At 44.5% G+C, this 20,675-nt stretch overlaps 1 protein-coding gene across 3 annotated transcripts in view; it reads left to right on the forward strand.

Moving 5' to 3' along the window:
* SERTAD2 (SERTA domain containing 2) overlaps nt 1-20,675 on the forward strand; it is a 409,456-nt gene that overhangs the window by 91,889 nt on the left and 296,892 nt on the right. For 2 of the 3 annotated variants that reach the window (XR_015296669.1, XM_086927605.1), the window contains exon 2: nt 17,017-17,162. Coding sequence is in view for 1 of the 3 variants with exons in the window: in XM_086927605.1 (XP_086783731.1) it covers nt 17,017-17,162 (146 nt within the window). In the remaining 2 variants the exon portion in view is untranslated. Of the gene's footprint in view, nt 1-17,016; nt 17,163-20,675 lie in introns of those variants that run through there. The other variant, XM_086927604.1, reaches the window with a different exon arrangement.

Below are 20,675 nucleotides of genomic sequence, written 5' to 3' on the forward strand. Positions count from 1 at the left end.
CTACTAGCTGCATTGATTGTGAGTTCATCTTCGAGCATGTACAGCTTTAGTAAGGCTGGTCGGCACTGTCTTAGGCCCCAGTGTTTGAGGAGCGGAGAAAGATATTTCCGTCTACCATAGTCATAAAATTTGCAGAATAGGATAACGTGAATGTTGGACTGCTTGGAAACATTGTCACAAGGACAGACCACCGGGGTAGGTGACCAATCGTTTACAGTGGGAAAGGTTAGTAGGCGGAAAAAACAATCCGTCCTCATCCTTGTCAGCAACATTCTCGTGTAGGGAGTGGTGAGCGGGGAAAGGTCCGCTCACCATAATTTAGTCAAACCTGCGGCATAATTTTGTCCTCTTCTGATGAATAATTCCAGTGGAATTGCTTAAAGCTTTATTGTGGCAAAGATCTATTCTTTTTAAGATGTAATGTAAAGGAGTTATCAGCTGGGATCTGGAATAGTGGAGACATTAACAAAAATGTCTGCATTAGATACAGTTTGATTATTTATTACTAAAAAGTATATTTTGAAAGAACTTGTTTAATCTCAATCACTGAATCATTTTGCAGCAGCCTAGTTTAGAGTATGTAAATACTGTTATAAATTAATGATTTACATATTCACAGTGCTTTCTGCCACAGGCTGGGACCTCATAGCACTATAAACAGGGCCATTGGAATTATGCGGCAGGAGAAGGCCAAATTATGAAGGATGGTTGACTAAATTCTGCAGCAAGCAAAGGCGAATTATGCTGCATATTTTGTGATAGCATTACTGCACTATTTTGCTATTTTTACACTTGTTAACATTGTCCTAGCCTTTATTGCCCCTCATAAGTGCCACATAAACACCCACATATACCAATAAGCATCGGAAAGGTGACCTGTCAACCTTTAGAAAGGGCCTTCCACTGTGAGGTAACATGTGTTGCAGCATTTTTTAATCTGCAAATTATGCAGCAGATGATGGATTATGTGGCAAATGCAGGAAAACCATAACTATGCGCTGTGAGTGCAGGGTAAGCGTGAAAGTGAAGGGTGAGAATGAGGAGTGAGTTGTCTGAATACAGGGTGCATTCCCAGACACTTGAAGTAACTCAGCATATTATTGACAGCAGTGTAGGGTTTAAGATCCAAGTTAAACTGTTGCTATTATGGAATAATCAGGAAATCAAGGGTGAAACACAGCTAGATCCCACAAAGAATCTACCGGATTTCATTTTCAGTAATCTCCGCCTACAGACAGATGTTTCTCCACGACAGTCCAAAATCACATTAGAAGCCAATCAACAGACTCCTTTCACAAACAACTATTTAACTATTGAAGGGAGAAGCAGCCGCCCTCGAGCACCCCAAGGCATCTGTTTCAAACTAATACGCAACAGAATGATTCCGTGCAAACATAACGTGTATTTGAAAGCGCACATTCACCCGTGGGCATCTTGGCGCTGAATAACAGATGTTTATTGTAGCCCAACTCATTTGGTACTAATTTTATCGACCTCCGACAGATGAAAGGCTGAGTGGACCTGCCGGGATTTGAACCTGTGACCATAAATTCAAACACGGGTCATTACAGTGGACGTATTGGTTCACTAGGCCACCAGATCGTCCTCTCCTGCACATCTTACTCGACCAAACTAGAGTACCAGCTATGTGTAATCTACAAACTATGTGTAATCTATAAACGGACATACTGTGTGATCACCATCAATCGGCAAATGAAACAACTAGAGTGGCCAGTAGCACTCCACTCCGGACTCTATAAAGCTGATCCTGCAACAAACTTCCAGTCTTATTATTAGGGTTGCCAGCTCATTATTTTGATGCTGCAGACAGTACAAAAATAAACAGTCACCTAAATTCCTATTTTCAGCACTTATCTGTGTGTACTTTGGTAACCAGTTTCCAACGGTATGCAAATGGTCTTTAAAGACCTGTGAAAAACTCGGTGTGCTGGAGTCCTAATAAGCCAGACACTGCCCAGCCAAGCCCCCAGCAGCACACCTGCTGACCTCTGGCCCCACGGCACTCTGAGTAAATGATGACAACCTGGAAATGCAGCAAATAAACATCACTGCACTTCCAGGCGTCTTCATTTACATGTGCTTGGAGAGGCCTTTGCGCCCCCCTGGGAACCCATCCACGCACCCCCCAACAGGGCGGCGCGCCCCACAGTTTGAAGAGCTGTGCCTTAGAGCCTGTTGTCCCGGACACCAGAACTATATTATCATTTATACCAGTAGAGGCAGAGTATTTTTCTCTCCTCAGTGGGTTTTAGCATTGAAGTCCATTCACAGAGTGAGAGCCTCTTTGACATCACGGTAATTGATACCCAGTACACTTCCTTCACTGTGAGTCCCAATGTCAATGCGCAGGCATGACTATGCCTGGAAGGTGGTAGCATCGTCTTGCAGAAAGATGATGGCCTGCTTGTGACATTTTCATCCCTTGAAGCCTGTGAAAAAGACACTGTAGCTCTGCTGAACCACTTCCAGGATAGAGGACACAAAACTTCATTGTCAAAATTCCAGTGCTGCCAAAACGAGGTGACTTACCTAGGTTATGAGATATTCAAAGGTACATGCCGCCTGACAGAATAAAATTGATTCAGGGCATTCAGCTCCTGTCCGCCAAGAAAGGAAGGATGTCCTTACTGGGGATAATGGGCTATTGCCACCAGTGGGTACCTGAATGCAGATGCTATGACTAATGAACTTGTAAAATGTTTCAAGAAATTAAAAGAGACATTGTGTACTGCTCCAGTATGAGGACTGCCTGACTCCAAACTGCCTTTCCATCGGCTTCAGAGCAAAATTACATTGCAAATGATGTGGTGTTGCCAATGGGGTGCTGACACAGCTGGAAAAGAAAGGCCTGTGGGATACTACTATGTGACTTTGCCTTCAGCAGTCATTGGGGGTCGGCAGCTGTGATGGTGGAGAGGACGGCGATTTTAGAGTGGGTGTATCAAAGGTTATATTAGGGTGTGAGAAGGTGCATCAGATTATCACAGGATGATGTCATCAGTGATGTCATTTGAGATGTCATCAGTGATGTTACTGATCATGTCATGAGTGATGTAATATGTGACGTCATCAGCAGTGGATTGCGGGGGCGCGAGTTATAGTTAGCTGAACAAACTATAATGGCCGAATTTCACTGGTTTTGTATGTCTGAAATGTCCAACTAACTACAACGTGACTGAAACCTGTGGTTTTTTCAATTAATTTCTAAAGTTTTTTAAATGCTAATTTCTAACTATAATGTCCCTGAAACTTATGGTTTTTCAGTGAGTTTCAAAGGCTTTTTAAATGATAATTTCTAAATATAATGTCCTTGAAACCTGAGGTTTTTTCAGTGAATTAAAAGGTTTTTTAAATGCTAATTTCTAACTATTTATTTATTTATAAATGCCTACAGAGGTGGGACATGTGGAAAAGAGGAATAAAGGCGCAGAAAGAAGCAAGAGAATGCAGACAGAGGCAACAGAAGTCCAGAAAGACACCACTGTCTTCCTAGTGTATGCCGAATCCATTCTTATTTCTGTTAGTTTGGCTGTGGTTGTGTTACAGTTCTGGTGGTTACCATAACCGGAGAATTTCAGAGATTTTTAGTATTCACAATTAAGTTTAACTGTATTTGTTTTTGTCCAAACATTTGAGCGGGTTAATTATGATAAATATGATAAATGTTCTTGTCTCCCTTCAGCGACTTTGTGTGTTGATTTTTTTTATTCCCCCCCCCGACATTTTATTTATTTTTATTTCAACTAGGGTGTTGTGGTGTGAGATTGGCAGGAATTCTGGAATTGACCATGTTGAATTAAAGAATCTAAGTCCGATTTCTAGATATTGTCTTGGCGACTAGTATGATTAGTAGTGTGTGACCTCACCATTTCCTCCCAACTCCTATCCTCCCAAGTGAGGCTGAGGTGTTCTCACCATACATACACCCCTATCAACTAACAGTGTTTTATTCATTTTCAGATATTGATTGAAGTGTCGACTGATCGGGTTTTCAAAGCTGCTAACGGGCACTGCTCCAAAGCCCATTTCTGTATTGTGTGATATGTTGTGTAGTCGGTGCTTTGTGATTTGTATTGTATGCAGTGGTGGTAGGGCCTTGTCATGCAAGTAAAGCAGACAACTGTAGCCAGTCCCTAAAAAGGCCGTACCCAAGAACAAGTCCTACCTAAAGGCCAAGTATGGAGTAAATGTGTTAATTTCCTGTATTGAAGGGCATAATGATGTTAGTGTTATCTGTTTGGAGTAAAAATGTAGACGAGTTTTAGAGCCAGCCTGTGCCCCACCTCAAGAACTGCACAAAATTTGGCCGGAAAAAAAATCAAAAGTGGACAGAAGTGAACTTTGGAAAATTTTGTGGACGTTCGACTAACATCTCAAGAGCTATTATGCACACATACACAAATGCTTTTCGTATGCAAGCTCCGAAGTTCAACACTCTCTTTCTCGCCAAGAGCGTTTAAATATAAAATTGATTCATAGGGGCGTTTGGCTTTTTTTCTTGCTGAAAGGAAATTAAGGCCACTCTTGACAGATGTCATATACTGACAGCGCTCGGTTCTGTTTCTCATTTAACTTAGACTTCTCTCAGCCTTTTGCGAGACTTGGAAGCTTGCGCGTATTTTTTCTTACGCTCATCCTATTCGTGTTTTGTCGAGTTCGTGGATGTTTGTTGGCCCAGCTTTCTTCGCTGCCTTGTTGACGTTGTTCGACGTCTGCGGCGTTTCCCTTTCGGCGGCCTGCGTGTTTTGCAGGAGCCGTGATGTCATCATGGCAGTGGTGTGGGTGGCGGTGCACGCGCAGCGCGTAGTCGAAAGCCCAGCCTCTGCTTGACGTTAATAAACAGCAAGAGCCTGCCGTGTGCCCTGTGGGCCTCAAATAGTTCAGTATGCAACAAGGGAGTGCAGGCCCGGCACGAGGATGGAAACAGTAGTATCGGGTTACAGTTTGAAAATATCGCTGGAACACGTTGGCCGCTGCCACACTGTTAACTGGCTGCGTAATTACGCTGCTTATTTGTGAGAGACGATTTTTGTCTGACTTGCCCAATTAACGTGGGTGTCGCTGCAGGGACCTGGGCCCTTGTGTGCTCAGCGTTTGACTTGGGTTAAAACTCTTCCTGCGACTAATGCTTGTTTTCTATCGCGTAAGTACATGTATTTTTAACTTCTCTCTTAAACATGCTTCCAAGAATGTTGTCGACCTGTTTGGATGTCTGTACCTTGTGCACAAGGGCTTTCGGACACCCAAATGCCAGGGGAAGGGGAAGAGGAAGTGACATCAAATAACCTTTGACCTCTATCAACCTCACTGGGGTGGGTACCAACCTTAGTGCCTCACAGCATACCTCTTATTTGCTGTCCAAGGGCTAGAATAAGCTAAGCGGGGAAAATGCAGAGTTAACCAGGATTTTTAAAACGGGGCGCAAAAAACACCTGAGGAAATCGTACCATTGCACTTGATAATATAGGTTTTACCTTGAATGAGTTGTTTTCCAGGCAGTTGGGATTAATGTCTATATGACTGGTTCCAGCGTACATCTTAATTTGCAAACTCCCCATCTTATTTGGAAATTGCGCATGCTAATAAACATGGGTAACAATGTGTGTGGTTCCAGATTTGAGGCACAATTTTAAATCTGAGGTAGAAATAGTAGAGTTGTCTTTTTTGCCCACCACCATATCTTTATGCTGGCCTTTACATTAAAAAAAACACCTCATCATGTTTTAGTGACGGAGTAGTTGGCAAAAACCACTATTTTGTTCATTTGAAAGGTAAACATAAATCTGAATTTTTCAAGACAAAATAATTTCAAAGGTATTTTTAAATTATCTAAACGGTCTCAAAGTTATTACTAAACTGAAGCAGAACTGGAATGTTAAATAAATAAATAAATACAGTGTACTTTCCAAAAATCTTAATCCAGTATTATCCCTGGGACATTCTATATTCTGGAAACATAAACAAGGGTCCACTATATTTCTCTGAGAAAGGTGCAACCTTTGTTCGAGAAATGTAGCAAGGCCAGTGGTCGGAGTACCAAATGACCAACTGAGAAGGCACGGTAGCAGTTGATGAATGACATCTATGGAATAGTGGCTGTTTTTCGAGATTCTAGAATGGACATGTAAGTAAACTGGTGCAAATTCAAAACCTACATGTTCAACAAGGAACATGCGCATTACTGGCTGGTAAAGCCCACTGGCAGCAGAGCAACCCTTTTACTACAGGACCAACTCTTCTGTTTTTTTTCCTACCCTGGAATCGCTGTCTCCCCCCACCAACCATCCTTGGAAAAAGAAAGCAAGGAAACTTCCTGGAGTCTGCTACGACTTTTAGCTGGCTTCACTGAACTTCAGCCTGCAGAGGTTGTAAATCCGGGCCTCCTGAAGCGATCCTCCAAGGCCATCATTCAGGCCACAGAGACCCTTTATGTGCCCGGTCTAAGAATCTTCAACCGAGGGTACATAAAAAAAAATGCCAGTACACCATGTTCTTTCAAATGTAAGACATAAAAGAGGTTCATGGAACTGAAAGCACCAGAAAGAACGTTTTCAAGGCTGAAAAGACGATCAACTTTTACCACTCTAAATTGTAAATTAATTTCTTTCAGAAAGTGACTGACCGGTAAGTTGGAAGTCTCCATTTATCTAGAAAATGTGAACGCAATGTGCAGGTATATCCTCTCCTTCCTCCACGGCTGCTTGATTGTAATTGAGTGAAGCATTAAATCATTAGGTGAAAGGGGGCGCAGCGCAGACCGATGACACTTTAGTGTGTGTGAAAAATTCTATGTCAGGACAGGAGGCTCCGATTATGCTTAGTCTCATTTCTTTACTGACACATAGCAGCCAATCACATTACAGTAAAGAAAAAACAGAAACAGGGCAACCATAGAGTACACCCATAGTATATAAACAGTCTCAGAGGTAACCACTTCCTCTTTCTTTGCTGCTCCGCAGCCAGTTAAGTGCATTATCTTAATTACTTTATATTTCATTGCTTGGCGTTATACTGTTATTGTGCCTTGTTGCTTATTGCCGCTTTGTGCTTTGACATTGCGCTGTGTGTCGCGCGTCTGGGGCTTGGGCTCCGTTGTTGTTTATTCGCGTCTTTTCGCCGCTTCAAGCGTGCAGTTTATTTGTTTACCGGAGCGTGTGTCTCACCTCCGTTGGGTCGCCGAGCGCTTCCTAGCTGCTCGCGCGCTGCTTGTGGAGCGGGAGCAGGGGTTCCGTTTGTTTTGAGAGCGCGAGCGCTCTTCGACGGTTCTCACTGGCAGGCGACAGTCGCGCATGCGCGCTGTCCCATTTCCGGCTGTTTTCTCTTCAGCTGGTTTAATGACGGCGTTTGTTGACGTTTTGCCCACGGCCTGTCAGTGCAGTTAACCCCGTCCGACGCTGAGGTCTTTTAGGACTTTGGTAGTGTTTTTCTTGGCATAGGCTCTGCCTAGAGTGTTGTTTGGTGCAGGCTTTGGCTCCCTCCACGTTCTATTTGCTACCAAGGCAGGTTTTTCCTGCTTTTAAGCCTGCTTTGGGGTTATACACTCCCCCTTGACTGGTGTTTCCAACACTCCATATTTCTAGTCGTCTTGTGGGCTTTTACCTCTACCTTGGTGTAGAATGGCTGAATATTTTGATGACGTGGAAGACGACTACTACTATGCTGATGAGGAGGAAGGCTCCTTGGAACAGGACTTAGTTGAACAATTAGACAAGGGTGTTCAACAGTCCGTTAACAAAGCACTAGTACGTGCTATTAACCCTTTGAAACGTCATCTCAGTCTCTATGCTCAACAGCAGGGCTGGTTGCCTGCTTCCAAGAAGACGGCGAAGTCGCCTGTTAACCCTCACAAGACTGACTTTCAGCGTCTGGCAAAAAGTTTAGCAGCTGCGCCATCCTCAACTGCTGGTCTTCATGAGGCTGATTCAGACAATGTGCTATCTTCAGCATCTTCAGACCATGTTTCTCCTCCACCTAAGAAACGGGTCTGTAAAGAACATTTTGTTGACGCTCCCGAGTGTCCTTCGGTGCTCAACTTCGAGCCTGCAGACATATTCCATCCAAACTCTTCCTCATGGGTGCCCTCTCCAGCTGTAGCGGCCTACATTGAGGCGCATATCCGCCAACCTTTTGAGGCTTCCGTTCGTGCCCGGTTGCGCTCAGAGTGCCCGAGGCCTGATTTGTCTGCTCACTTGGCCGAGACACCAGACGTTGATCCCATGATGGTCACGTATTTGAAAAAATATGCCAAGGACCCGAAGAAGGGCCTTGATAGATCTTGGCGGTCTTGTCAAGATAAAATGTTAGACCTGCTTGGGCCTCTCACTAAGATTTTGGACCTTGGTTTCAGAGCACAAGAAGCTTCTGCCCTGGTGAACCCTAAGGAGATGATCGAATGGGCGCAACGGGCGATTTGCCAATTGGGTAATGCAAATTGTGCAATGTCTGCGGAACGTCGCAGGTCCATATTGTTAAAGCTAGACCCTAGACTCTCTGAATTGGCCACTTCTGAGTCGGGCCCGGAGGCGGACGGCCTCCTGTTTGGTCAGCCATTCCTTAAAGAACTTACGCGCTTTGTTTCCACCTTCAGTGGCATCGACAAGGCGCAGGCCTCCTTGCGGCGAGCCATGCGTCCGGTTTTTGGAAAGGCCGGACGAGGTAGGGGACGCTCGTTCGGCCGTGGCTCTGCCAATCAGTCCCAGAGAGGCAATTCCTCTCAACACAGAGGCTCCTACGACGCAGGTTATTCATCGAGAGCCAACTTCTATCCTTCCAGAAAAGGAAAAGGCCAGTACGGCAAAGGACGTTCCGGTGGTCATCAGGGACAATACCAAGATTCCCACTCTACAGGTGAGCCTGATTCATGCATGCGATGTGATGTTGGGGGGTCGCATTCAGTTTTTCCTGCAGAATTGGCGCATGCTCTCCGGCGATGCTTGGGTGCTACAAACTGTTCAGGGGTTCAGAATAGAATTCTATCGCCCGATGCATCAGACTTATCCCCCTCCTTGTCTGCGTTTTTCTCTTCAGGATCAGGTTTGTCTCTCCGAGGAGATAGACTCTCTTCTCAAAAAAGGAGCGGTGATTCCAACCACCCGTCATCCGAAGGGGTTTGCCAGTTCTGTCTTTCTGGTCGAGAAAAAAGGGGGCGGTGCTCGTCTTGTTCTCAACCTGAAAGACTTCAACGGCGGAGTCGTCTATCGACATTTCAAGATGGAGGGCATCCATCTGTTGAGGGATCTCCTTCGAGAAGGGGATTGGATGGTCAGACTGGACCTCAAAGATGCTTATCTCGCGGTTCCGATTTACAAACCACATCGCCGTTTTCTCCAGTTCCTCTGGCAGGGAGTCTGGTACGAGTATCAGGCTCTCCCGTTCGGTCTTTCGTCGGCACCATGGTGCTTCACGAAGCTGTTGAGACCAGTTGTGGAACATCTTCGGTCGCTGGGTGTCAGGTTGATTATTTATCTGGACGATATTCTCCTTATGGCGGATTGTCCACTCAAACTTCTTCAACATCTGGAATTGTCCATCACTCTTTTACAGTCTCTGGGTTTTCTAATCAATGTCCAGAAATCGGTGTTGGTTCCAGCCCAGCGTATCGATTTCCTGGGTTTCCAGATCGACTCGGTAACTTGTCAACTTCTCTTGCCCAACCAAAAGATGCGTTATATCAAGAGAGAGTTGACGTCTGTTATTTCCAGACCGACTGTGTCGTTGAGGTCGTTGGCACGTGTAGTCGGTCTTCTGGCGTCATCCATTCAAGCGATTTTTCCGGGTCCCCTGCATTACAGGGCAATGCAGCGCCTGAAAATTCTTCATCTCCGGAAAGGCCTCGGATATTCCGATCAGATTCCTCTTACGGAGGAGGTCCGGTGGGAGATGCAGTGGTGGTTGGACCACATGGAGGCCTGGAACGGCCGAGCCCTCTTCGGTGTGTCTCCGGATCTGGTGATAGAATCCGATGCCAGTCGGTGGGGCTGGGGAGCCCGTTGCGGCTCGGTCTCGACCGGGGGTCGTTGGTCCCCTCAGGAATTGAAGCTTCATATCAACTGTCTGGAACTCCTAGCGGGTTCTTTTGCGATCAAATGTTTTTCCCCCCTGCAGACCAGTTGTTGTGTCCTTCTCCGGATGGACAATATATCGGCAGTCCGCTATGTGAACAAACTAGGCGGGACCAGGTCCAGAATCCTAGCGGAGATCGCCAAAGATTTTTGGCACTTCTGTCTGCAGAAGAAGATCACTGTTATTGCGGAGTACCTTCCGGGATGCCACAATCAGATAGCGGACTGGCACTCCAGGCATCTCCGGGATTACAGCGATTGGAGGCTGCATCCTCGGGTCTTCCGTGCTCTCCATCGGCGTTGGGGTCCTTGCCAACTAGATCTCTTTGCCTCACGCCTCAATGCGCAACTTCCGCATTTTTACAGTTGGAGACCGGACCCTCAGGCTCTGGCCACGGATGCCTTTCTCCAGCTGTGGCCATCGACCCTCTGCTATGCATTCCCTCCGTTTCTAATGATTCCCAGGGTATTGGCCTACTCCAAACGATTTCAGACGGATCTGATTCTGATTGCCCCTCTCTGGAGGGCTCAAGCGTGGTTTCCGGTCCTTCTAGAAATGTGTTCGGCTCCACCGTTTCTCCTTCCCCCATTGTGGAATCTCCTGTTGGACCCTCTCGGAAGTCCTCATCCCCTGATCCTCTCAGGCTCCCTCCCCCTTCTCGCGTGGAGGATCTCGGGGATCGCTGGTCGCTCCCAGGCCTTTCAAGCGACGCTTCCAAGCTCCTTGGTGAAGCATGGGCTCCCAATACTCACAAACGGTATAAGGGGTCTTGGAAGCGTTGGTGTGATTGGTGTTCACAACAACAAGTTGATCCCGTTTCAGCAGATATCAGCATGATTGTTAATTTCTTGGCCTCCTTAGCCACCTCTGGTCTGGCCTATTCGACTATCAACGGTTTCCGGTCGGCTATCTCGGCGGGTCATGCCCACATAGATGGGAAACCCGCGGGTGAGCATCCTTTTGTTTCCAGGTTACTTAAAGGAGTTCGTTTTGCGAAACCTCCCACTCCTAAGTATGTTACCTTGTGGGATGTTTCAGTTGTCCTCAGATTTTTGGAGGCCTGGCCTTCCAATACTTCCTTATCTCGCAAGCAACTATCTGCTAAATTGACTATGTTGCTATGTTTGGTTTCATGTAAGCGCGTGTCGGACGTACACGCTTTGGATCTGGCGGGTCGCACCTTCACTCCTGAAGGAGTTTCCTTTCGTCTCTCCAGACGCACCAAATCTAATACACCTTCAATTTCTTATCCTGCTTTCCCTTCTCACCCCAACCTTTGTGTGGTTCAATGCCTGAAGGACTATGAGGTGAGTACCGCTTCTTTGCGCTCAGACATGCAGGGTCAACTGCTGATTGCATTACAAAAGCCTTTTCGCCCTGTCTCTCCAGCTACCTTAGCGCGCTGGGTGCGGGGACTTATGTCTGAAGCTGGAATTGATGTTTCTGTGTTTGGCGCACACTCTGCACTTGGAGCGATGGCGTCCAAAGCTTATTCCATGGGTGTTACTCTGTTTGATATCATGAAGGCTGCAGATTGGTCATCTGCTTCTGTGTTTAAGACTTTTTACTTTAAGCCGATCGATAGTGTTGCTTCTGTGGTGGTGGATCAGCTTTAAAAAAGCATAATCGGAGCCTCCTGTCCTGACATAGAATTAAAAATTTGCAAACATTCGTGACAATAATTTTCAATTCTATTAAGGACTAGGAGGCGAGGATTATCCCACCCGTTGTATATGCATGTTTCTATTATATTGTTATTATGCAATGCTTCATGGATCTTTCCTAATGAAATGTGATGAATGCTTTGATTTTTTCTCTACCCACCCTTTATTTGCTCATGATTACACAGGATGTGTATTACGGCTTTGTGTCTCTTTTCAGGCTCTGATCCCAAGTGAGGTTCCTCCGGCTCCGCCCTTGTGGACGTTCTGCTGCGAGTTTCTTCTCCTCGTTGGCCTGCTTCTGTTCCTGTGGCTTTTGGAAGTTCCTCCGCCTCCCCGTTCGGATTTTGGTCCTTTCGAATGACTTTCTCCTTAGTTTTCTGATGTTTAATTAGTTATTCCTTCTGGATTTTGGACAAAGAAAGAGGAAGTGGTTACCTCTGAGACTGTTTATATACTATGGGTGTACTCTATGGTTGCCCTGTTTCTGTTTTTTCTTTACTGTAATGTGATTGGCTGCTATGTGTCAGTAAAGAAATGAGACTAAGCATAATCCTCGCCTCCTAGTCCTTAATAGAATTGAAAATTCTTGTCACGAATGTTTGCAAATTTTTAAGTCTGCTTTATTGAAACGGGTGCGCATCACAAAGAATTTCCTATGCATGCCACCATACAAGACCAAAACCTCACTATACAGTTTTCCTACCTCCACCCCTTAGGTCCCACCCCCCACATAACGTACCCAACAAGGATCTACATCATGACCTACTGCACTCCTGCGATTGTTACCACTTTTAACTTCCCCTCCCGTTTAAAAGTGACTCTATTAACGTCTACTAAATTTAACTTCCTATTGTGTAATCTCGATCAGGATTTGGTAGCCATGGTTGTCCATCTTGACTTGTCATCGGCTTTCGATACAGTCTCCCACTCCATTCTCTAGGACAGATTATGGGACATGGGCATCCAAGGTACAGTCTAGGCCTGGCTCAAGTCCTACCTGGAGGCCACATTTCCCTGTTCATTTTTCTCCTTGCCTTGTCCATCACTGCCGACTTGCTTGCACCTCTCCAATTCTCCAGGGAATTAACTCAGTCTATGCCACAAAACACCCTACCCACTCTGCTTTTATCTTCCTCAGGACCTTCTTCATAGCTCGAAGAAATACCAGACCTTTCGCCACAACCATATAATTTTCGCTCAAATATATTAACAAAATGCCAGGACAGTCCTTTGCAACTACTTATTCAAGGTAGGCAGAATCTCTCTCCACTGCATACCCCCTTTACCATGCCAAGCCACAGAAAGAGCATTTAAAGAAAACCCCAGGTTACACCCCCCAAGAACTCGTCCCAGCTTCCCTGTCGGCCCATTTCACGAACGAATGCCCGACGATCCAAACTGCCAAGCCGGCCCCTAAACCAAACCTGAAAATGAAAACAGCAGTAAAGGAAGAGTGGGTGCCGTAATCTGTGGTCACTTATCCCAGCATAGCAACGGCTTTCCTCAGAATTGTCAACAGCTGGAATGCAGTCACCGGAACACAGTGGACATACCTGAAAACTTCACCCGTGAGTGTCACCCACGCAATTTCTTACCTCATGCTACTGGGTAAAAACCTCTAATGGATGCTCTGGCAGGAGGACTGTCGTTTCCATCTACCTCTGGTCCATTTTCGAACTGCGGAGGTGGATTCATACCCCCCTTGTTAGCTATAATGTCATGTTTTTAATGTGTCTTGGTGTGAGTTAGGTAGAGTGAATGAAGTATGATAGATCATAGTATGGAAGAGATATTTTAGTAAATGTGAAGTTTTGGATGTCCTGTCATGAATTTATCTTTATGTGAAATACTCTCAAGTATATTTTTCTGAAAACTGATTTTGTAAATTTATACTATTGTGATATGAACTATGACCTTGTACTTTTGCTTTGTAAAATATAAAAACTAAATGTACTATGAAAAGAAGTAGCTTCTTTAACAATAAATGAATGTTGAGAAAGTCTGATTCATAAATCTAAATTATTGAATTAAATAATGAGTTCTACCTATATGAAACGTGTGGAGTAGGCAAAATCAGTACTGCCTTCTCCCAATCATTTTTTCAGAGGCCCTCTTTTGTTTAGGATATTGTCCACACCTTGCACATGTTTTGCTGTAAACAAAATATCATGCTGTAAGCACGTTAGCACAAAAACCGGCAGTAACTTTAGCACCTGCCTGTCCTGTACCGACTGTCTGTTTACCACTTGCACTACAGCCATATTGTCAATGCAAAACAGAACCGTCCTCTGCAACACCAAATCGCTCAGTGACCGCTACCATCAAAGAAAACAACTCGAGGACGGCAATGCTGCATCCCCCGTGCTTCCGACTTTCAAGCCATTCCTCCATGCACCACCATCCCTACCTGTACAATCCAAACCCTATTCCCCCTGCCGCATCTAAAAAGATCTGGATTTCCCTCTCAGAGTATCCATGGAGCTGCCATTGAATGGATCCAAAAAGAAGCGGCACATTTGCAAATCCTCTCTCACACCTGCTGACGGGCGCACATGATGGTGTGGCAAAGATAGCCCAGAGAAAACCAAGTCTCCTGTAGAAGGTCCTGCCTGCTCGTACCACCATACCTGCAAAATGTAGATGATAAAAAAGTAGCTGCACCTCCCTGACCATGACTTTAGCCTTTGCAAGCATTGTGTCCAACAATACCTGCATCAGCAATTTTTTTCCCAGTGACAAATAAGCCTCCATGACCTCAGGGTCAAGCTCAATTCCCAAGAATTAAGGTGTTTTCTGTGGTCACACTGTTTTCTCAGGTGCCAATGGAACCTCAATGTCCTCTATGAGTTCATGAAAACCTACCAGCAAACACTGGCAGTCCACAGAGCCAGAGTTCGTGACAAAGAAGATATCCTCCAAATAGTGGGTCACTCACATGTGCCCAGTGCACCACCTAAATAAATAACCATTGCAGAAAGGCGCTAAACCGCTCAAAGTGCATGAGATAGAACATCCTATTGGGAGGGCTTTGTCCATATATCATTGCCCCAAAATGGAATACCCAGTAACTGAAAATCCTCGGAGTGTGTCGTAGCAAGCAGAAAGCCAATTTTACATCACATTTTGCCATTTGTGTGCCTGCTCCTCCAGTGCAATAGAAGCGTCCACTGATGAATAAGGACACTGAAGCCAACTCCTCATTAATAAAGTCATTCACTGATTACCCTTATGGCCAAGACAAATGCTGGATCAACCGGAACTGACCATGTTCCTTCTTGTGAACCACGCCTATGGGGGACACAATCAGATTCTCCATAAGCCATTCGTCAAAAGGATCAGCCATCCTACCCTCCCACACTTCTTTCTGCAATATTTCCTTCTTAATCTGTGGGTATTCCCTGACTGATTTTAGATTGTCTACCCACCGCCGCACTCTAGGACCCTGAAACCCCAAATGAAATCCCTGCTTAAACCCTTCCTGCAGTATTGCTGCGACCTCCCAGTTTGGGTAGGACCAAAGCCAGAATGTCAGTCTGTCCAATTCAACCAGCATACAAGTAATTGTCTGATTGGCGTGGGTCACTCCTGATCTCCCTGGGGTCGGCTGCCATTGGTGGTGGGTCACACAACGGTGCATGAGTCAGCTATTGAATCCCATTGGACCCCAAAGAAATGATTTTGAAATGGAAAAATGTTTACAGTCCATATAATTGCCCCAATCCAATAGATTTAGAACGCCTAAAAGAAATGTTTCTCAAATGGAGAACTGAGATTCAAAAATGTAGACGTCTTTTTGTAGGTCCCGGAATCTGGTCCCTCCTGCTGATCTATCCTGATGCCAATGTATTGATCATCTTTAGAATATTGTGATAGTTCATGCAGTACTCAGTCAATATATTCTGTGTGAGGGAAGATCCAGTTTCTCAAAGTAGTTTGAAGTGAGAGAGATCTCCAAAAAGATAATGTTTGCTAGTTTAGCATGTGCCAGACTCTCTGCCGGTAGAATGGAGATGCATAAAAGACTGTCCGGGAAAAAACAGAACAACTCATGTGTTTGTATGTTATTTCTACTAGTAACACTACTCTTTAATTTCCCGCCAATTGCCCCCATTCCCTGTAGCCTTCCTTCCATACCACTCGCTTCCTCATTCACCCTCCGAAATGTCATCCTTTCTTTTCAACCCTTGCTCATCCTGTCCACTTTAAAGATCTTCCTCCTCTTTGTCCCTTAATCGACCCCTTGGGACCTACTGGTCAACCCACCTTCATCCCTCATCACATCTCCATCTGTCCTGCCCCCTTTCCATTCCTGTTTTTGTCACCAATCAGCTGTCTGCAGCTCAGGTGTCTGCCATACTTATTAGTTTTTGTTTCAGGTCTCTAGCTGTTTCAGGGTTCCTCTAAAGCGCACTAACTCCAATTTGGTAGAGCTGTGCTTTATAAATGTGTAAAATAATTCAATGGATGGTTGATGCAAAGCCCATTCTCTGTACAGTGTTCATGACTAATGTCTTGACTGCGCCAGACCTAAGCGATACCAAAGGGGATGATGAACGGAGCGTTTGGGATGACGGAGTCAGCTAAAGACTGATAATGGATTAAACCCAGATCAGTTGACTGGGGGCGAGTGTTTGATTTGCTCAAGCGCTCCGTCCATTATCCCCTTTGGTAGCGCCAGACCTAAAGCACTTCTTTTGGATGAAAGCGGACTCTTGCTTCGTCCCCCTCTTTTATGCTATAAGAAGTTGTTACCTCCACTGCCTTTGCAGTGCGTTTCCGAGTAACACAATAAAGTCGAGGTTGAGTTCCCCTGTGCATTTTAAAAAGTATATATTTGGGAAAATAGTCACTTTCAGTTTCGACACATGAGTTGGAATGGGCAGGTTACAGGTTGTATCTTCACCTGTTCTCCTAGTTTTAAAACGGTCTTTATGTGAGTTTATTTTCCTTGAAAATCGTCTGAGATGGGGAGGGGGCGGGGGAGACCCTTTTTCCCTGTTATGTAAGATGACACATTTCAAGGTCCAGGTATTCATGAAAATTTCAAACGAGAAGAAATCGTATCGTACCTAAACCCCAAAACAAGTGGAGTAGTTTAGTGAAGGGCTCAGTCAGGTCGAGGTGAATACAGTGGACGTATTAGAAATGATTTAAACTAATATATTTCAAAAATTGGTCATGGTTTTATTTGGGGGCGGGGGAATTTGCAGTCAGAATATTAAGTTGTTTTTTGTGTGTAAATTTTGTTTTTACATATTTGTATTCACAGGCCTTCTGAGCTCACACATCTGTACTTCAAAGAACATCTGGCAAGATGTAGGCAGCACATCCTTCACCTGCCGTCTCCTGCGCTTTCTTCACCCGATTCGGCTTGGTGCCCAAAAAGGCCAAGGAGCAGACTGGCCTCAAAGTAAAGTAAGTGGAGGTCAAACGACCTATAAGCATTTGTTTCCTTTCATACTGAATCCAAAGAGGAATTAAGATATGTTGAGTAACTTAATGGTGACAAAATATGCATGTATTAATTGAGCATTGGGCATTATGAAAGGCTGTCTTGTTCTGAGCATAAATATGTCTACTATGAATGGTTGTGGGACTATGGTAGTGATGTAGGAGGGAGGCACAGTTCTGGAGAGTTTTAGTGAGGTTCTGTAGAGTGCAAGAGTGGTGGTGTGGAATGGTACTGTGGTGCATGAGTGTGTGATAACTGAATGTTGGGAGCATTGTGGTGAGGTGATGGGAATTGGCAGTGTGGTGCTAGAGAGGAGTGTCCGCCCCCCTGGGGGAGGGGTTATAAGAGGGATACCAGCAGTAGTTTGGTGGTATTTTGTTGTGAAAGGACAGCAGATGTTGGAGGATGGCAGTGTGGTTTGTTATGCTATGTTACTAGTTCGTATAGAGCACGACTGTTGCCCTGTGGTGTATTCTTGTGCTAATCGATTTTGAATCATGATATACCACTGGCATATTACTTAAACAAGATAGTTTTTAGAGCGTTCCTAAATGGAAAATACCAAGAGTTGGATTTCAAGAGAGGTGTCCAGGATTTGGCTGTCAGATAAGTACAAACTTTGCTCTGATATAACCTAAAACGGAGACAGTTAAGGTTATGTTCTAATGCAGAATGAAGAGGCTAAATCGGATGACTTTCATGAATTTTGTCCTGCAGATTAGTAGTTGCCTTTTTTTACATACCACTTGGCGTATCAAACATAATGCCTAAAATCTGATTCTTTAATCCACTGGGAGCCAATGAAGTGCCCGTCTGTACGTGACGATATGGGACTGTGTTTTCCGTTTGGATATAACACAAGCTGCTAATTTCTGGATCAGTTGGAGATTCTTGATCTCTATTTAGGAAACCCCTAAGGAAAGACTATTACAATAGTTGATGCTGGATAGAGTTAGTTCTTGAGCTGCAAGCGTCAGGCCGTGAAGCGGAGGATGGAAACATTTTCTTCAGCATTTTGAGATGGAAAAAGCAGTTAAATAGTATGTTATTAATTTGCTGATGAAATGCAGCCTGTCATCTAATTAAACCCCTAAATGTGTAGCCACAGATTTAGGGGTAAGAATGGGACCAACATCTGAAAACAACCAAGTGTCCAACCAAATCTATTTGTCCTTCCTTAAAACCAGTACCTCTGTCTTACTGGTGAGAAGTTTCAGCAAGTTCTTCACCATTCAGTTCACTGTCTTTGCTAAACTTTCTATGACATACAGGCCTGGTTCTTTTCTCTGTCAAGGCACATGAAAACCTGGGTATCATGAACTTACATCATCAGTTACTACCCAATGGAATTTACATATTTCAACAACAAAGTTTATGTATATATTAAAAAGAGTCTGGCTCAATAATGAGCCCGGAGAAACTTACAACATTATAGGGAAACTTTCTGACATCAAGGAGGCAAATTTTACTCTCTGGTAATGATCACTGAGATGAGCCCACCTCTGTAAGGCAAGGAGGCCCTGCATACCAATCTCACTCATTCCAGCAAAACGGATTGTGGGGGAGATGGTGTTGAAGATGGCGGATTCGTGTCAGTGTAACCAGCCATGAAGAAGCATCATTGACTCCAGGCAGCAGTGAACATCATTGGTGCTAAGCATCAATGGCACTCAATAACACCAGCATAAATGGCACTAATGGCCCCATGCCGCAATGAACATCTGTGGCGCAAAACAGTATTGATGCTCATCAGTTGCCCCACAGTGTTTGTCTCCAGGAGCTTGATAACCTTGGCTGGTTAGCATTTGGGAAAAAAAGTACTTGGCACCAGGCCCCTACATCCCTATTGGGCCATAAGTAATGACAAAACAGGCAGACTTGGGGGGGTCCTTTAAAGAGGGGGGCTCACACTCAGATAATGGGAGACGATAATTGGTGGAGTGACAATGATTTGGATTCCCATTTGGGTTAAATCGTTGAGCTGACCGAAAACAAGTAAAAAATAAATTAAAGTTAGGGTTTGAACCTTACTATTGACACATCCCTGTTCAATGAAGTTGTATCGATGGGCTTTTTGCAGAATGGGAGACCACTGACTTGCTCAATTCATGTAGTTATTTAGTAGATCAAGGAAAGTACCATGAGATATCGTAATTTATGATACTTTTAAGGTGTTTAGATTTTTATGTATTTGATCCACGTCTAGATGTTCTCATTTCTGTTGCATTTTCACCCCTGTTGTTTTTAATATTTTTCAAGGCATATGTTGTTGAAATGATACCAGTGGTTACGTCATGTAAGCTATGTTCTATTAGGGGATGTTTTCAGTTAATTCATGTAAGGAGCCTCATCCGTCACATATTTACTGCGATCTGTTGTAGTCCCTGGTCACTAGTGATACTCTATACGTCAAGCCATATTGGAGTTCAAATACAGCTTGATGGATATCACTAGGGCCTTGAAAGAGCCACAGGCTTGCAAGTCAAAAAAAGAGTGAAACATGTGTTGGATGGTGTGTTTGAATACAAGTGATTCTAAGTTGGAAGAATCACTTCTGGAACCAATAAACAAACTACTTTGATATAACCAAATGGATTTTTCCGATTAATTACGATCTCTCATGGTACTTGAATTGACCTACTATATAAATTAAAGTTAGATTACGTTTTTTGGTTTTTATGTACTTGACTGAAATTGTTCCATACAAATATTAAAAGCAACAGGGAAAAGATACAACAGACATGGAAGGGACATAAATCCCTTGCAGCCATAGCAGCAGTCTGTGCCAACAAAGTAATCAATCCTTGTGTATCCTGTGGTACTGATTAAAACTTTCGAAGCCCCGGCCTTCTTCGGGGTCAACAAAGCCATCGGAGCTGACCAAATGTACGGCATCGACGCAGCAAACCCAGTCAGAGCGAAGCCATAAGCCAACTGAAAAAACCATTGGAGTAGAGCCATACATTGACTCCAATGTAACCATCGTCATCAACATCCCACACTCTAGTAGAGCACAGGAAAAAAACACTGATAAGGGCATGATGCCCAAGAAAAGTAAAACCATCCACTACGGATACGAACAAATCACTAAAAAACATTTACTGGAGCAGGAATATTTGCCCGAAAAGGTCTCCAAAAGGAAAAGGCAAGACCTTGAACTGCCACAGCCTCTTCCAAAGAAGAAGAGTATGGAGCGTAAGGCCGCTAGCCTTATGCCACTTGACATTGCACCACCTCTAACACCATCATCCACACATTCAGATGATGCAGACAGATCATTAGTCCCATGATACAGAGCCACAGGGAGTCCCTGCACAAAGCCCAGACCCTTTGGATGCATAGGATGTAGTGCTGCCAGTCCCAGCTAAAGCATCACGCCTAACGATACTTCCACCTTTTATAGTGTCATTCAGTGTGATTCATGCTACGGAGGAAGAAACCGACTTCTTAGTCAAGACACTCTCCAAGACGGAGCG

The sequence above is a fragment of the Lissotriton vulgaris genome, chromosome 6, assembly GCF_964263255.1.
Source record: "Lissotriton vulgaris chromosome 6, aLisVul1.2, whole genome shotgun sequence".
In the NCBI taxonomy this organism is placed as follows: Eukaryota; Metazoa; Chordata; class Amphibia; order Caudata; family Salamandridae; genus Lissotriton; species Lissotriton vulgaris.